General features: G+C 45.3%; 1 protein-coding gene across 9 annotated transcripts in view; it reads left to right on the top strand.

Annotated features, from left to right (window-relative positions):
• Positions 1 to 19,596, top strand: part of LOC139542047 (histone-lysine N-methyltransferase PRDM16-like) — a 339,347-nt gene that overhangs the window by 92,730 nt on the left and 227,021 nt on the right. For 8 of the 9 annotated variants that reach the window (XM_071347038.1, XM_071347033.1, XM_071347040.1 and 5 more), the window contains exon 2: positions 9,860 to 10,251. In XM_071347038.1, the coding sequence (XP_071203139.1) occupies positions 9,860 to 10,251 (392 nt within the window). Of the gene's footprint in view, positions 1 to 3,989; positions 4,584 to 9,859; positions 10,252 to 19,596 lie in introns of those variants that run through there. The other variant, XM_071347036.1, reaches the window with a different exon arrangement.

Below are 19,596 nucleotides of genomic sequence, written 5' to 3'. Positions count from 1 at the left end.
CTGTGATCTTTTTTATTTTTTTTTAATCAATTTCAATTGTGCTTCTTTTGCCGTTTGCCTGAATATATAGTTGACGTTTTGTACTGCTAGATTGATGCCTTCTTTACTGTGAATGAATGTGGTATCCAGAATCCACATGTGGTATCCATGTGGTCTCTCTCTCTCTCTCTCTCTCTCTCTCTCTCTCTCTCTCTCTCTCTCTCTCTCTCTCTCTCTCTCTCTCTCTCTCTCTCTCTCTCTCTCTCTCTCTCTCTCCCCCTCCCCCTGAGTGATGTTTGCAACTAAATATGGACAATGTAAGTTGCTATTGATTATTATTAACATTTCTCATGTTTGTGAAAATGTCTTTTCCCAGTTCTATTAATCTGTCCTGTTAATAAATGTCTGGCCAGGCCGGACTGGGAGCCCCTGGGGAGCGCCTCTAACCATATGGACAATGTAGTAGCTGACAGCACAACACACACACACTAAACATTATAAACACACACACACAGGAGGCCTGCTCTCTGCAGGAGATGGGGCTCTCTTTCATTTGGCTATAGGCTCCCAGATGCTCTGTCTCACCTGACGAGGTAGTAGTAGCTCTAGACTGCTCAGCACAAAGGATACATCAATATGTCAGCCCAATCAGTGTGACCCGTACACACACACACACACACACACACACACACACACACACACACACACACACACACACACACACACGCACACACACCTCTCAGTATATCCCTGCCTGCGTCCATGGGACCCACACATGCATTGCTAGAGTATAGCTGCTTTACCTTGCAGGCTGCAGTCTCTCTGAAAGAGGTGTGTGTTTGCAGGCGTGTGTGCGTGTCCTTGTGTATGTGTCAGACCTCTGAGGCGTCCACAGCGAGCCATGCTTTAACAGGCGTGAGTTAGTGGAAGTTTATTTTCTTTTTTCATGCACCAGGGCCCCCGCTCTGTAAAAGCAATAGTGCTACTTTAAGTGTTACTAGAAAACGTTCCCTGCTGCTTTTACACGGAAAAACAGAGCTTGCCGGTGTTGTAGTTGACCGTTCCCTGTGCACCCCCCCCCCTCTTTTCTCCCTCCTCCCACCAATCCCCTCTCACTACCGTCCTACTGTACGACATCGCGAAAAACCCACCGCCATGGAAAAGCACACACATAGTTTCATCCCTTTCTCCCCCACTTTCTCCCTCTCTCTCTCTCTCGCTCTTGTAACCGCACATTTGTCCTGTTATAGTAGTTTAGACCCAACTGATCCAGAGGCAATAGCGGGAATGCAATCAAAACAGTAATCCGCTGCAGAAATTGTACGTATTTGAGATGATGGCAATTGTGTTCCCAACAAGTTGAAGGGAAACAAAATAAAAGTTTGGATTTGAACAACATGGCGCACATGCAGGGATTTCAATGTCACAGAAGTAAGACTTGACTATACCATACTAGTCGACGTGGATGTCGATTAAGGCAGCCCCCCGCACCACTCTGATTCAGAGGGGTTGGGTTAAATGTGTGGAAGACACATTGCAGTTGAATGCACTCCGTTGTATAATTGACTAGGTATTCCCCTTTCCCTTTCTCTTTCGGTTCATGCTATACATTCTCAGGCACACACACACACACACACATAAACACAGAGTGCATTCTACCACCACACGGTTACGTCAGGCAGTGCCAAAGCTGTTGGTATAAAACGTGACTGCATCACCGAGACAAGTCCCCGTGTCTCAACAACATGTGGATGCAGAGTGCAGAAAATTGTTGCAGATCTCTATCTCTCCTCGTCTCATTAATAGGGCTGATTAAACAGAGCCTTATTTTCAATTTAATAAAAACTTTACACTTCAATGTAATTACAGGAGCATTGATTACCTGGCAACAGTCATCCCTGATTAGTAGTTTTCAGAGGAGACTGCGTGAGTCAGGCCTTCATGGTTGAATTGCTGCAAAGAAACCACCACTAAAAGACATTAATAAGTGGCCAAAAAACACGAGCAATGGACATTAGACCGGTGGAAATCTGTCCAAATGTGAGATTTTTGGTTCCAACCGCTGTGTCTTTGTGAGACGTATAGTAGGTGAACGGATGATCTCCGCATGTGTGGTTCCCACCGTGAAGCATGGAGGAGGAGGTGAGATGGGTGCCTTGCTGGTGGCAATGTCAGTGATTTATTTAGAATTCAAGGCATACTTAACCAGCATGGCTACCACAGCATTCTGCAGTGATACGCCTTCCCATCTGGTTTGGCCTTAGTGGGACTATCATTTGTTTGTCATCAGGACAATGACTCAACCCACCTCCAGGCTGTAAGGGTTATTTGACCAAGAAGGAGAGTGATGGAGTGCTGCATCAGATGACCTGGCCTCCACAATCACCCAACCTCAACCCAATTGAGATGGTTTGGGGTGAGTTGGACGGCAGAGTGCAGGAAAAGCATCCAAAAAGTGCTCAGCATATGTTGGAACTTCTTCAAGACTGTTGGAAAAGCATTCCAGGTGAAGCTGGTTGAGAGAATTCCAAGAGTGTGTATATTCTGATTTGTTTAACACTTTTTTGGTTACTACATGATTCCACATGTGTTATTTCATAGTTTTGACGTCTTCACTATTATTCTACAATGTAGAAAATAGTAAAAAATAAATAAAAACACTTGAATGAGTAGGTGTGTCCAAACTTTTGACTCATACTGTACATATAACCAGAAATAATATGACTAGGCAACAGGATAGACAATAAACAGTAGCATAAGCGTATGTGATAGGTAAAAAAAAGTGAGTGCAAAAAGGGTCAATGCAGATAGTCCGGGTACTGTAGCTGTTTGGTTAACTTTATAACAAACTGTATAAGCTGTTCTGGGTCCTGTTGGTTCCAGACTTGGTCTATCGGTACTGCTTGTTGTGTGGTAGCAGAGACAATAGTCTATGACTTGGGTGGCTGGAGTCTTTGACAATTGTTGTGGTCTTACTCTGACACCGCCTCGTATAAAGGTTCTGGATGGCAAGGATGTACTGGGCGGTACGCAAATCCCTCTGTAGCGCATTGCGGTTAGATGCCAAGCAGGTGACATACCAAGCGGTGATGCAGCCAGTCAAGATGCTCTCAATGGTGCAGCTGTGTAACTTTTTTGCCTCCTGAGGGGGAAGAGAGGTGGTCGTGCCCTCTTCATGACTTTGTTGGTGTGTGTGGACCATCATAGATCCTTAGGGATGTGGACACAGCTCTCGACCAGCTCCACTACAGCCCCATCAATGTGAATGGGGGCGTGCTCTGCGCTCCGTTTCCTATTGTGCACGGTCTGCTCCAAGTCAATGGGAAACGCTTGTTTTACACAACAGCTAACAATAACAAAGGAGCCAGATTAAAGAATCGCATTTAAAATGTTTGAAATAAATCGGAATCACTTTATTTGGATAGTCCATCTGTAGATGCTCTACAGACCATCAGTAACATTTCAACAAACTATCTACTAACCCTAACCCTAGCCCTAGCCCTAGCCCTAAACTTAACCTTAACCCTTATCCTAACCCTAAACTTAGCCCTTACCCTTACTCTAAACCTAAACCTAACCCCAAACCCTAGCCCTAGCAAGCAGTTGCTTATCGACAGATAGTTTGTTGATGGTATGACCATCTGTAGAGCGTCTACAGATGGATTATCTGGACTATCCAAATAAAGACCAGTAAATCGGATGCATTCATGTTGCCGGGATCTCTGGATGCACAGTAGTTTCCGGGTGGGATAACACGAGCCAAACAAGCGGCCCATTGTAGGCCCAGCCAGCGCCAGGGCCCCCAAGGTGTGAATTAATGATTGACCCCTGACGTAATCAGGATAAATAGTTTACCTGTGAAAAGAGCGACAGGGAGAGAAAGAACAACATGGTAGAGGGAGAAAGGAAGGTACTATATGGCAGTCGGCAGCCCCCCCGGGAGACTGTGCTAACATCTCTCTCGTGTTCCTGCTTCCTTTTCTCTCTCTCCGCTCCTCTCCTTTTTTTTGTAGCACATTTTATGCTTGAACATGGCCTAGCCCTCCTAGAATGTCACAGGGAACAAGGAGGGGAGAGGAGTTTTTTTTCCTGTGCTGATTAGTTTTAACTTTCCCTTTTTTTGTGGCAGATCTTTATGAATAAGGGAACTGAGCTCGGACTATCTTCACTCCTGGCCAGAAGACTCCTTTAAATAACATTTTGTTTTTTGCTTGGCAGATAGGCTGAGGTTTGAAAAGTTTCATTGTTTGTGAAAAGGGTGAAGCTACTGCTGGCGTACATGTTTCCCTGCGCTTAATTGTCTGCCTGGTCTGGGTATCTATGAAACGTTGATCATTAAAATTGGTAAAATTCTTATTTTTACTGCCCAGCTGGATTCCTGGATCTCTCAGGATACTCTCTTGCCAGTCGCTAAGAGAGTCTGTGTTTTCATACTTCACGTTTCCTTTCGAGACTTACATATCCAGTAATTCTGCAGTTGATTGGAGCATTGCTTTCGCTGCTCCCTCCGTCGTCCAGGCAACCTGCAAATTCTTGTGAGTTTGAGACAGTCAACATCAACGTGCCTGTTACATTTGAGTGCTGCCCTTGGGGACTAACATGTGGTATGTATATGTATATGTGTTTACGGTACTACAGAGAATTTACGCTTGTTGTTGCAGCATGGTACTTGCACTGCAAAGGTATTTGCTACCGGTTTCTGTAGGGGATTTGTCATTTAATTTGTTCACGAAAACTAAAATCTCTCAAACTTTTGCTCAAAAATACACTACATGACCAAAGCTTTGTGAACACCTGCTCGTCAAACATCTCATTACAAAATCGTGGGCATTAATATGGCATTAATAACTCTTCAGGGAAGGCTTTCCTCTAGATGTTGTAACATTGCTGTGGGGACTTGCTTTCATTCAGCCACAAGAGCATTAGTGAGGTCGGCACTGATGGGATTAGGCCTGGCTCGCAGTCGGCGTGACAATTCATCCCAAAGGTGTTCGATGGGGTTGAGGTCAGTGCTCTGTGCAGGCCAGTCAAGTTCTTCCACACCGATCTGACAAACCATTTCAGTATGGATCTCACTTTGTTCGCGGGGGCATTGTCATGCTGAAACAGGAAAGGGCCTTCCCCAAACTGTTGCCACAAAGTTGGAAGTACAGAATCGTTTAGAATGTCATTGTATGCTGTAGCGTTAAAATTTCCCTTCACCAGAACTAAGGGGCCTAGCCTGAACCATGAAAAACAGCCCCAGACCATTATTCCTCCACCAAACCTTACAGTTAGCACTATGCATTGGGGCAGGTAGGGTTCTCCTGGCATACGTCAAACCCAGTTGCATCCGTCAGACTGCCAGATGGTGATGCATGATTAATCACTCCAGAGAACCCGTTTTTAGACTGCCAGATGGTGAAGAGTGAGAATGTGTTTCCACTCCTCCAGAGTCCAATAGCTGTGAGCTTTACACCACTCCAGCCGACGCTTGGCATTGTGCATGGTGATGTTTGGCTTGTGTGCGGCTGCTCAGACATGGAAACCCATTTCATGAAGCTCTCGACTAACAGTTCTTGTGCTGACCTTGCTTCCAGAGGCAGTTTAGAACTTGGTAGTGAGTGTTGCAACCGAGAACAGACGATTTGTACGTGCTACGCGCTTCAGCACTCGGTGGTCCAATTCTGTGAGCTTGTGTGGCCTACCACTTTGTGGCTGAGCCGTTATTGCTCCTAGACATTTCCACTTCACAATCCCGGCACTTACAGTTGTCCGGGGCAGCTCTAGCAGGTGTCGTGTCTTTGGCTATGCCGGATTAAGTGATATGACATGTTATTCTATAATATCCTTTCTCTGTAATTAATATTACCTGATTGAGCTAATCATGTAAATGTAATTAACTAGAAAGTCGGAGCACCACAAAATAATATTTATAGAGCAGTTATCTTCCGAATAAACTCTTAAAGATCTAGTAATATTTTACATCAATAGCAGTCAATATTAATCGTCACCTTATTTCAGTCTCATCTGAAAGTTGTAAATTCTTGGTTATCTTCACGAACCCTGGCTAACAAGTTGAATCAGCAATACAAAATTGGGTTTAATTATTTATTTACTAAATACCTAACTAATCACACAGAATTACATATACACAGAATGAATCATACCTTGATTACAAATTATGTCATAAAGGAAAACGTCCCTAGCGGACGGAACAGATATGACAGCTGGTTACCCAAAGGAAAGGGGGCTGGGTTTGAGTGAAAGAGCGGGAAGACTTGAGGAACAAAGGGAGAAGCGATGTCTCTATCGTAAATACAGGATCTTATGCATTCTAAATTACCACCCATTTGGAAAAGGAAAATGCAATGAATATTTACTCTGAGCTGCGCTTCAATAGGTTGGTGGTAGATGGAAGGCCGAGTTGCCCAATAGTTCTTCCATCCTTTGAAGAGCGTCTCTGGTGGTAAATTGGCTACGTTGTAGTAACGTCGTTGTGTGGCTGAAATAGCCGAATCCACTAATTTGAAGGGGTGTCCACATAATTCTGTATATACAGTTGAAGTCAGAAGTTTATATACACTTAGGTTGGAGTCATTAAAACTCGTTTTTCAACCACTCCACAAATTTTTTGTTAACAAATATAGTTTTGACCATCTACTTTGTACATGACACAAGTAATTTTTCCAACAATTGTTTGCAGACAGATTATTTCACTTATAATTCACTGTATCACAATTCCAGTGGTCAGAAGTTTACATCCACTAAGTTGACTGTGCCTTTAAACAGCTTGGAAAATTACAGAAAAGTATGTCATGGCTTTTGAAGCTTCTGATGGGCTAATTGACATCATTTGAGTCAATTGGAGGTGTTCCTGTGGATGTATTTCAAGGCCTACCTTCAAACTCAGTGCCTCTTTGCTTGACATCATGGGAAAATCAAAAGGAATCAGCCAAGACCTCAGAAAAAAATTGTAGACCTCCACAAGTCTGGTTCATCCTTGTGAGCAATTTCCAAACGCCTGAAGTTACCACGTTCATCTGTACAAACAATAGTACGCAAGTATAAACACCATGGGACCACGCAGCCGTCATACCGCTCAGGAAGAAGATGCGTTCTGTCTCCTAGAGATGAACGTACTTTGGTGTGAAAAGTGCAAATCAATCCCAGAACAACAGCAAAGGACCGTGTGAAGATGCTGGAGGAAACCGGTACAAAAGTATATATATCCACAGTAAAACAAGTCCTATATCGACATAATCTGAAAGGCCGCTCAGCAAAGAAGAAGCCTCTGCTCCAAAACCGCCATAAAAAAGCCAGACTACGATTTGCAACTGCACATGGGGACAAAGATCGTACTTTTTGGAGAAATGTCCTCTGGTCTGATGAAACAAAAATAGAACTGTTTGGCCATAATGACCATCGTTATGTTTGGAGGAAAAAGAGGGAGGCTTGCAAGCCAAAGAACACCATCCCAACTGTGAACCACCGGAGTGGCAGCATCATGTTGTGGGGATGCTTTGCTGCAGGAGGGACTGGTGCACTTCACAAAGTAGATGGCATCATGAGGACAGAATATTATGGGGATATATTGAAGCAACATCTCAAGACATCAGTCAGGAAGTTAAAGCTTGGTCGCAAATGAGTCTTCCAAATGGACAATGACCCCAAGCATACTTACAAAGTTGTGGCAAAATGGCTTCAGGACAACAAAGTCAAGGTATTGGAGTGGCCATTACAAAGCCCTGTCCTCAATCCTATAGAAGATTTGTCGGCAGAACTGAAAAAGCATGTACGTGCAAGGAGGCCTACAAACCTGACTCAGTTACACCAGCTCTGTCAGGAGGAATGGGCCAAAATTCACCCAACTTATTGTGGGAATCTTGTGGAATGCTACCCGAAACATTTGAACGAAGTTAAACAATTTAAAGGCAATGCTACAAAATACTAATTGAGTTTAAAAAAAAATATTATTTCACCCTTATTTAACCAGGTAAGCTAGTTGAGAACAAGTTCTCATTTACAACTGCGACCTGGCCTAGATAAAGCAAAGCAGTGCGACATAAACAACAACACAGAGATACATGGAATAAAGAAGCGTACAGTCAATAACACAATAGAAATAAAATAAAGTCTATATACAGTGTGTGCAAATGGCATGAGGAGGTAAGGCAATAAATAGGCCATAGTAGCAAAGTAATTACAATTTAGCAGATTAACACTGGAGTGATAGATGAGCAGATGATGATGAGCAGATGAAGGCGCGTAAGTAGTGATACTGGTGTGCAAAAGAGCAGCAAAGTAAATAAAAACAATATGGGGATGAGGTAGGTAGATTGGGTGGGCTATTTACAGATGGACTATGTACAACTGCAGCGATCGGTTAGCTGCTCAGATAGCTGATGTTTAAAGTTAGTGAGGGAAGTGTAAGTCTCCAGCTTCAGTGATTTTTGCAATTTGTTCCAGTCACTGGCAGCAGAGAACTGGAAGGAAAGGCGGCCAAAGAAGGTGTTGGCTTTGGGGATGACCAGTGAGATATACCTGCTGGAGTGCGTGCTACGGGTGGGTGCTGCTATGGTGACCAGTGAGCTGAGATAAAGCGGAGCTTTACCTTGCATAGACTTCTAGATGACCTGGAGCCAGTGGGACTGGCGACGAATATGTAGCGAGGGCCAGCCGACTAGAGCATACAGGTCGCAGTGGTGGGTGGTATAAGGCGCTTTGGTAACAAAACTGATGGCACTGTGATAGACTGCATCCAATTTGCAGAGTAGAGTATTGGAAGCTATTTTGTAGATGACATCACCGAAGTCGAGGATCGGTAGGATAGTCAGTTTTACGAGGGTATGTTTGGCGGCGTGAGTGAAGGAGGCTTTGTTGCGAAATAGAAAGCCGATTCTAGATTTGATTTTGGATTGGAGATGTTTGATATGAGTCTGGAAGGAGAGTTTACAGTCTAGCCAGACACCTAGGTATTTGTAGTTGTCCACGTATTCTAGATCCTAACTGGCCTAAGACAGGATCCTAACTGACCTAAGACAGGGAATTTTGACTAGGATTAAACGTCAGGAATTGTGAAAAACTGAGTTTAAATGTATTTGGCGAAGGTGTATGTAAACTTGAGACTTCCACTGTATAGTGTACATCTGACTTTCTCCAAGTGATCTGGCCATGACTGTGCGAGAGGGAGGTTAGGAGTTGATGCAGATGGTGTGTCTAGCTGGACTCGTGCCTCTCTAATTCTTTGTCTTTGTCATTATCGTTGGACGGTGGAAACCCGAACACCACAATTACGCTGTCAGCCACAGAACAGTGACAAGCATAGATGACTAATCTAAACTCGCGAGTGACTGTCAATGCCTGGGTCATTTCTCCCCCATTATCTGTAAGATGACCCGGCAGGAAATGGCAGTGGTTGTGACTGAATGGAACACCATGTCCCATCAGGGCTTCCTCTGACGGTGGGGAATGTTTTGACTGGGAATACTGTGTGGCAGGCTGCCCTACCTGGGTCTGAAGGCTTTTTAGGTTTTCCGTCGCTTGTTTGGGTTGTGTGAGTCAGTTAGTAGATCAGTCCTAGAGTAGCCCGGTATGGTTAAGTTCTATTGGTGATAATGTCTACAGTGTAAAAGTCCTGTCTATACAATGTACTATCTTTTGATGATACTGGTATAAACTCCCAAAATGGAGTGAGTGCAGAGAATAGGCCAAGATACTGCAGTGAAGGTCAAGCATCTCTTTCTCACTCTGAAGGCATGTTTACCGCATACACTTTGTAGTCATTCTCTCGCTCTCCTCTCCCTCTTTGATTCTCAATTGACGTGTGTGGTTAATCAATGGTTGAATATTGAATATATTGTACATAAACTAACTCTCTCACTTTCTCTTCCTCTCTCAGCTGACATTGAGCCAGTTGACAGCATGCACGAGACAGAGGCCCACCTCCTGGCGGGAGGGGGTGAGAGTGGGGAGGAGGAGACCGAGGATAGCATCATGTCCCCCATCTCCGTAGGACCCCTGTCCCCGCACCCCAACAACCACCACCACCATCCCAGCCACCATCATCACCACGAGATCCCCTTCACGCCCAAGGAAGGCTCGCCCTACGAGGTGCCCGTCTACATTCCCGGCGACATTCCCGTCCCCAGCGACCTGGAGCTGCGCCAGTCCTCGGTTCCCGGAGCGGGCCTGGGGATATGGGCCAAAACCCGGATCGGGATGGGAGAGCACTTTGGACCTCACAGCGCACTGCAGGGCGCCACGGTCAAAGACAGCTCCTTCGGATGGGAGGTAGGTCATTGTTCTGTAGGCATTCTGTTGACGTCTTTGCCATGTGATTTAGCTCTCACACACAGTTTGTACCCAGCAAAACTAAAATTGGTTCTGTGAAAATCCCAAGAACATTCATTAAGTTGTTGCAAATGTTCTCGTAACACAAAAAACTGGACAATTGTGCTGATGATTATACAATGTTTGTATAAAACGTTCGACTGACGTTACAAGAACGTTCCCAGAACACATTTTGTCTGTTCTTTAAAGGTTCCCAGAATGTTTTATTAGGTTGTGGGGAAAGTCTGGCGGCAACATAGTGGTGACATCACAAAAAAAAAAATTGTTCCCAGAGTTTCCTTTCATCTCGCTGTTGAGGAAGTTACACGTACAACCGTAATAACATTACATTAGACAAACATAATTTTTCTCACATTTTGTTGAAAGTCGCAGGTGGGGATTGAACCTAGGAGCTTTGGAGTGTTATGGCTGGAATGAATCCACTACACCACTGGGATGGAACTAATGTACCTATAAAGCTGCTTACACCATATTTTACTCTGGCTTCCAAGTTGTGGCATTTGTCTTTGCAAAAAGAGAGGATTACTAAATCTAGAAAGACTTTTATTTTCCCTACAAACTTGATTTCAGAAATCATGTTAAATTATTGCCTGCTAAATTGCGGTGAGGTGCACATAATGTGCATATGTACTAAGACATATAGTTTGGATCATAATTGATGTATTTTGAAGGGAAATCCACTAGAATCATTAGGATCCTGGTGGCAACTTCATACAATAATGTTACATTACAGAACATTGCAGCAATGTTTTCAGAACTACTTGCATTATCGTGGAAGTAATGTTTTCAGAACTACTTGCATTATCGTGGAAGTAATGTTTTCAGAACTACTTGCATTATCGTGGAAGTAATGTTTTGAGAACTACTTGCATTATCGTGGAAGTAATGTTTTCAGAACTACTTGCATTATCGTGGAAGTAATGTTTTCAGAACTATTTGCATTATCGTGGACGTATCGTTTTTAGAACTACTTCCATTATCGTGGAAGTAATGTTTTGAGAACTACTTGCATTATCGTGGAAGTAATGTTTTCAGAACTACTTGCATTATCGTGGAAGTAATGTTTTCAGAACTACTTGCATTATCGTGGAAGTAATGTTTTGAGAACTACTTCCATTATCGTGGAAGTAATGTTTTCAGAACTACTTGCATTATCGTGGAAGTAATGTTTTTAGAACCTAATCTGGATCTTCATGTCATATCCTTACAGATTAATTTAACAACAGACTCACAGGAATGTTTCTTGTTTGTTGGTATAGGTGTTAGTAGTAATATCGGCATCAACATTAGCAGAATGTTCCTATAATATTTCCTCAGAATCACTTCTATTGTTCCCACATTTTGTTGCTGCTGCATTTTCTAAGAACATTGTGTTATTACATTACCTGGAAACGTAAGAAGAGCGTTTGGGGAATGTTCTGTGGTGGTTGGGATGTTGTGGAAAACATTTTAGTGAACTTTAGCAGAATATTCCAGGGATATTTAATCTAAAACGTTTGCTTGATATTAGATTAAACCCTAACTAGAACTGAATGGGAATCTTAGATAATGTTCTGGGGAAATGTTCCCGGTAAAAAGTGGTAAGTATTCGGACACAGTCCGAAATGAAAAAAATGGCAAATTAAGGGTCCTTTTCTGAGGTGCAACCTTTGAGAAAGGTAAGTGAAAGGCACTAGGAATGATTCATTGTTAGCTCCTTAGCCAAACGCAACCACCTAGCTGCCAAATGAAGATGCCCTTGCCATTTGCATTTCATACTACCATTGGATGTCATCTTTGAACCGGCTCACCACCCTCTCTTTAAATTCCATCAGTCGCCAATGTTTGGAAAATCTAACTGATTACTGGAGGTATCGGCTTTTCGGTGCCGCCTGCCCCCGTCGGTCTGACGGAGCTCACCCGTTTGGTCACGCCACACGATATGGAAATTGAAGAAGCGTGCAGCCAGGGTCTTGCAGCTTGTTTGTATTGAACTACCCATTTTCATTTCAACATGACATTAGAGGATATTGAAGTTGGTCTCTCTCTCTCTCTCTCTCTCTCTCTCTCTCTCTCTCTCTCTCTCTCTCTCTGCTGCATTTTGGTGATTCACATATATTGTATAGTCTGATATTATAGCGTTACCTTCACATGTAATTACACATCACGTCACTAAAAGGTTGGGTATAGTTTGGAGGTAGCCACTTCGGACAGGGTGTACTGTACAGTATGTAGGCTGGCTGAGCCAACCACAGTATGCAGTTGCTGGATATAACCATAGTCTTGTGTAACACTGGCAGATGTGTGCGCTCCCTGCAATGTTTGAGTTATTTTCCTATTTACAGGGACAGTTGACATGCTTCAACGTTTCAGTAAACTTGTCGGTGAGGGTCACATGCATGCTCAATCCCGTGAATTGTGTGCGCGAGGCTGATTATCCCCAGCATTCTGCCCATGCAATCCATTTCTGTCTCTCTTTCTTTCCCCCCTCTCTCTCTCCTCCTCCTCTTTCTCCTCCTCTAGTGCAATACACGAGAAGAAGCATTTGCCGATTCGAGAAGCGAGGCACACACTACATGGCACAATGCCACGCAAAACGTTTTCCTCTGAAAAGTTCATATTATGACTCGACCTACAGGGCGTGCATTGGGCTATTCTCTCTCTCTCTCTGTCTCTCTCTCAAAGCAGTTTGGCTGGGAGTCATCAGCCTCGCTGCTCCTGCCTAACCCTGTACAACACTCACGTTACAGGCCCAAAATGACTGCTTCGCTCAGCACATTGATTTGGAGGGGTCGGCTTATGGCCTGCTGCTCACTGGCGAAAGTGCTGCCTGAAGAGGTTTCTGATAGCTCCATGACTAAGTCAGACTCCAGTCAGAGATCATTGTCTGTATATGTGTCTTTCATATACTATAATAGCAGTAAGCCAATAATTAAGCTAGTTGTGAGATCTAGTCAGGACCTCGTTCTAAATGTATTTTTCATTGCGTGTCAATTATTTTGGCTTCTCTCTCTCTCTCTCAGCGGGGCTCAGAGCAAAAGGCTCTTATCATAGATAGTCATCACAGCCCAGCCATCGATAGCCATCATGAGACTCCCCCAGGAACCCTCCCCACACTGGTCTTAGACAAATATACAGGCCTAGAGAGAGAGGGATGGAGGGAACAAAGGGAGAAAGAGGGAGAAAAGGAAGAGGGAGAGAGAGAGAGAGAGAGAGAGAGAGAGAGAGAGAGAGAGAGAGAGAGAGGGGGAGGGAGGGGGAGGGAGGGAGGGAGAGAGGGAGAGAGGGAGAGAGGGAGAGAGAGAGAATAAAGGGAGAAAGATTGAGAAAATGAAGACTGAGGGAGGGAGGGAACAGAGGGAGAGTGATGGAAGAGTGACAGGGGAGATGGGGCCCTAAGAAAGCAGGGGAGGTTAGTGCTGTTAATGGGGGCCCCCTGTCCATATGTCTGTCTGTCCCCTCTAGCCCCAACTAAACGGGGGACATGTTTGTCTAAATGTGATCCTATATACCCAATGCTCAGTGGAGGGTTTTAATGCTAGTAGTCGTCATTGTGGGAATACTGAATGGGAGTTGAATGGATCATGTATATACTGTAAGGTGTAGTGTGGATATGGATCCACCTATAGAATGGGTGTTGGTTGGAGTAATGGCACAAACTGGCGTGTAATAATATCGGCGTGGGTAGTATGTGAAGTTAAGATGAAGTATGATGTGTGTGTGTGTGTGTGTGTATGTGTGTGTGTGTGTGTGTGTGTGTCAGTGAGATAACTCATCATTTTGAGTTGAAAGACTCAATATGTTTAGCAGTGCAATCACATTGAAGACTTGGCTCAAAAATAAAAACAAATGTCCCTGAATGGCGTCACATTTACCACAGTGCCATTTCTGCCAACTTCTGAGATGTCATCGACCATCCAATCACAAGTAGGTCACACTATGAAGGCTCTCTCTCAATTGTGCAGAGTTAAGGCTGACAATGTGTCCGACAATGTGACTGACACGGCAATGCGCTGTGTCTTTGCTTTCCCTCTTCACCAGAGAAAGATTACTTAGCGACCCCTGAATCATTTATTGACTCTGTGCAAGTGCTTTCTTAGAGATAGCAAACACTTGAGACGCAGGACAAACCGACATGGCGAGATGACAGAAGTAAAAGGTTTTGGAAGAGAGACAAAAGGCATGAATCATGGGGGTGACACTCCCTGTCACTGGGTTAGAAGGGTGATTAAATACCATTAATATACACTACCGGTCAAAAGTTTTAGAACACCTACTTATTCAAGGGTTTTTCTTTTTTTTTGTAATATTTTCTACATTGTAGAATAGTAGTGAAGACATGAAAACTATGAAATAACACATATGGAATCATGTAGTAACCAAAAAAGTGTTAAACAAATGAAAATATATTTGAGATTTGAGATTCTTCAAATAGCCGCCCTTTGCCTTGATGACAGCTTTGCACACTCTTGGCATTCTCTCAACCAGCTTCATGCGGAATGCTTTTCCAACAGTCTTGAAGGAGTTCCCACATATGCTGAGCACTTGTTGGCTGTTTTTCCTACACTCAGTGGTCCGACTCATCCCAAACCATCTCAATTGGGTTGAGGTCGGGGGATTGTGGAGGCCAGGTCATCTGATGCAGGACTCCATCACTCTCCTTCTTGGTCAAATAGCCCTTACACAGCCTGGAGATGTGTTGGGTCATTGTCCTGTTGAAAAACAAATGATAGTCCCACTAAGCCCAAACCAGATGGGATGGTGTATCGCTGCAGAGTAATGTGGTAGCCATGCTGGTTAAGTCTGCCTTGAATTCTAAATAAATCACAGAAAGTGTCACCAGGAAAGCACACCCACACCATCACACTTCCTCCGCCTGTCACACCCTGATCTGTTTCACCTGCCCATCTTCCCAACTTATCCTCTGGGTATTTATGCCTGTGTTTTCTGTCTGTCTGACTCTTCTGTCTGTCTGTTTAATGCCAAGAGTGTGCAAAGCTGTTATCAAGGCAAAGAGTGGCTACTTTGAAGAATTTCAAATATAAAATAGATTTTGATTTGTTTAACACTTTTTTGGTTACTACATGATTCCATGTGTTATTTCATAGTTGATGTCTTTACTATTATTCTACAATGTAGAAAATAGTAAACAAAAAGAAACCCTGAAAATGAGTAGGTGTTCTAAAACCTTTGACCGATAGTGTAGCTTTGGAAAGGGATCTGCGCTTGCTTTATTTGGAGCTTTGCTAATTTCCCTCGGCAGTCTGAGACAAAACAAAGATATTTGATTCTGTTCTCTTACAGTTTGGATCACGGACATCTCTCCGACTGTCCCTTTGTTTTCAATGCTGCGACATCCTTCTGTAAGTCATAGTGGGTGGATATGGGGCTTACACATCCTTAAACACACATTCACATGCACACACACAAACAAAATGTATATGGTAAACACACCAAATCATAGCCACACACTTTCATAAAACCAACACACACACACTGCCACATACAGTAGCTATTCATGCAACACCGCACACACACCCTTATGAATAAATAGACACTTCCTTTTGTCCTCTCTCCCAGCGCCCTCCACCTTCCTCTCTCTCTCAGAGGGAGTGTAAGCTGACAGGGTGCTACAGTGTGCTGGGGGGTGAAGAACAGGAGAGAGGAGCAGCAGTGTGAACATCCACTGTACGCCCACCTGTTCCTGTCAATACCTGATCCATGGCCAATCGCTGCACTCACAGTAAACCGTTTCACTCTGTAGGATCCTTCCCCAGTCAATAGGGTGCTCACCTCCCCCCACCCCCCTCTCTTTCTCTCCTGTCCCCTAGCAGAGAGGGCTTCCAGGCAGGGGCCTGCGCGTGTGGCTTGATTGAAACCGGCCCTTGTGAGGAGACAGGGAGTTATATAATGTTGTGATAGAAGGGCATAACAGCTTTTAAATGGATGACTGTGGGTGGCTCTGCTGTTCCAGTGGGGGGAGCAGAGAGACAGGCTGAATGGACGTTGCCCCAAGCTAAGCATCTCCTAGATTGAGCTGTCTGTCTCGGGGAAATGCGTCTGAGTTAACACCTCGCCATCGCCCAACGCTCTGGGACAGACAAGACTGGACTTCCTTCTCTTCTCTCTTCTGGATCATTCTAATTATCCAGGAATGGATGGTGGCGTTGGACTGATCACACACAGACTTCAAGAGACATACACACACTAAGACACACATACGCACACAATTTCTATCACGCACACAAACTCATACACACACTCATACACACACAAACACACTGCGACACACAGACACACACACCTGAGCTTTCACCCATTGAGCCCCATTTACACTCAGCTGAATAACTCTTCCGGCCCACCCGTACAAAAAGATTGCAGGTTTGAAACTATAGTAAAAGTGTGGAGCATTTATTTGGGCTGTCGACTGTGTTTTTTTGGACTGTAACTGCAGTTACACTGCATAATTACTGCAGTAAAAAAGAAACAGCATTATTTTGGATGCGGTATTTGCAGCACACTGCAGTTATACTGCATTTACATTACATTTAAGTCATTTAGCAGACGCTCTTATCCAGAGCGACTTACAAATTGGTGCATTCACCTTATGATATCCAGTGGAACAACCACTTTACAATAGTGCATCTAACTCTTTTAAGGGGGGAGGGTTAGAAGGATTACTTTATCCTATCCTAGGTATTCCTTAAAGAGGTGGGGTTTCAGGTGTCTCCGGAAGGTGGTGATTGACTCCGCTGACCTGGCGTCGTGAGGGAGTTTGTTCCACCATTGGGGTGCCAGAGCAGCGAACAGTTTTGACTGGGCTGAGCGGGAACTGTACTTCCTCAGAGGTAGGGAGGCGAGCAGGCCAGAGGTGGATGAACGCAGTGCCCTTGTTTGGGTGTAGGGCCTGATCAGAGCCTGAAGGTACGGAGGTGCCGTTCCCCTCACAGCTCCGTAGGCAAGCACCATGGTCTTGTAGCAGATGCGAGCTTCAACTGGAAGCCAGTGGAGAGAGCGGAGGAGCGGGGTGACGTGAGAGAACTTGGGAAGGTTGAACACCAGACGGGCTGCGGCGTTCTGGATGAGTTGTAGGGGTTTAATGGCACAGGCAGGGAGCCCAGCCAACAGCGAGCTGCAGTAATCCAGACGGGAGATGACAAGTGCCTGGATTAGGACCTGCGCCGCTTCCTGTGTGAGGCAGGGTCGTACTCTGCGAATGTTGTAGAGCATGAACCTACAGGAACGGGTCACCGCCTTGATGTTAGTTGAGAACGACAGGGTGTTGTCCAGGATCACGCCAAGGTTCTTAGCACTCTGGGAGGAGGACACAATGGAGTTGTCAACCGTGATGGCGAGATCATGGAACGGGCAGTCCTTCCCCGGGAGGAAGAGCAGCTCCGTCTTGCCGAGGTTCAGCTTGAGGTGGTGATCCGTCATCCACACTGATATGTCTGCCAGACATGCAGAGATGCGATTCGCCACCTGGTTATCAGAAGGGGGAAAGGAGAAGATTAATTGTGTGTCGTCTGCATAGCAATGATAGGAGAGACCATGTGAGGATATGACAGAGCCAAGTGACTTGGTGTATAGCGAGAATAGGAGAGGGCCTAGAACAGAGCCCTGGGGGACACCAGTGGTGAGAGCACGTGGTGCGGAGACAGATTCTCGCCACGCCACCTGGTAGGAGCGACCTGTCAGGTAGGACGCAATCCAAGCGTGGGCCGCGCCGGAGATGCCCAACTCGGAGAGGGTGGAGAGGAGGATCTGATGGTTCACAGTATCAAAGGCAGCCGATAGGTCTAGAAAGATGAGAGCAGAGGAGAGAGAGTTAGCTTTAGCAGTGCGGAGCGCCTCCGTGACACAGAGAAGAGCAGTCTCAGTTGAATGACTAGTCTTGAAACCTGACTGATTTGGATCAAGAAGGTCATTCTGAGAGAGATAGCAGGAGAGCTGGCCAAGGACGGCACGTTCAAGAGTTTTGGAGAGAAAAGAAAGAAGGGATACTGGTCTGTAGTTGTTGACATCGGAGGGATCGAGTGTAGGTTTTTTCAGAAGGGGTGCAACTCTCGCTCTCTTGAAGACGGAAGGGACGTAGCCAGCGGTCAAGGATGAGTTGATGAGCGAGGTGAGGTAAGGGAGAAGGTCTCCGGAAATGGTCTGGAGAAGAGAGGAGGGGATAGGGTCAAGCGGGCAGGTTGTTGGGCGGCCGGCCGTCACAAGACGCGAGATTTCATCTGGAGAGAGAGGGGAGAAAGAGGTCAAAGCACAGGGTAGGGCAGTGTGAGCAGAACCAGCGGTGTCGTTTGACTTAGCAAACGAGGATCGGATGTCGTCGACCTTCTTTTCAAAATGGTTGACGAAGTCATCCGCAGAGAGGGAGGAGGGGGGGGGAGGGGGAGGAGGATTCAGGAGGGAGGAGAAGGTGGCAAAGAGCTTCCTAGGGTTAGAGGCAGATGCTTGGAATTTAGAGTGGTAGAAAGTGGCTTTAGCAGCAGAGACAGAAGAGGAGAATGTAGAGAGGTGGGAGTGAAAGGATGCCAGGTCCGCAGGGAGGCGAGTTTTCCTCCATTTCCGCTCGGCTGCCCGGAGCCCTGTTCTGTGAGCTCGCAATGAGTCGTCGAGCCACGGAGCAGGAGGGGAGGACTGAGCCGGCCTGGAGGATAGGGGACATAGAGAGTCAAAGGATGCAGAAAGGGAGGAGAGGAGGGTTGAGGAGGCAGAATCTGGAGATAGGTTGGAGAAGGTTTGAGCAGAGGGAAGAGATGATAGGATGGAAGAGGAGAGAGTAGCGGGGGAGAGAGAGCGAAGGTTGGGACGGCGCAATACCATCCGAGTAGGGGCAGTGTGGGAAGTGTTGGATGAGAGCGAGAGGGAAAAGGATACAAGGTTGTGGTCGGAGACTTGGAGGGGAGTTGCAATGAGATTAGTGGAAGAACAGCATCTAGTAAAGATGAGGTCAAGCGTATTGCCTGCCTTGTGAGTAGGGGGGGGAGGTGAGAGGGTGAGGTCAAAAGAGGAGAGGAGTGGAAAGAAGGAGGCAGAGAGGAATGAGTCAAAGGTAGACGTGGGGAGGTTAAAGTCACCCAGAACTGTGAGAGGTGAGCCATCCTCAGGAAAGGAACTGCACTCTAACTGCAATCTTTTTTTATATGGGCAATTACACACACACACACACACACACTCACACTCAGACACTCACAAATATGCCATTACCCGGGCGCATATTTTGGCAATACCTTCTCCCAGGTTCAAAGGGTAACTAGTACTCAAAGACCAAAGATCTCTCTCTCTCTCTCTCTCTCTCTC

Source organism: Salvelinus alpinus, chromosome 17 (assembly GCF_045679555.1).
Source record: "Salvelinus alpinus chromosome 17, SLU_Salpinus.1, whole genome shotgun sequence".
NCBI classification, from domain to species: Eukaryota; Metazoa; Chordata; class Actinopteri; order Salmoniformes; family Salmonidae; genus Salvelinus; species Salvelinus alpinus.
This window is presented reverse-complemented; position numbering and strand designations above follow the sequence as displayed.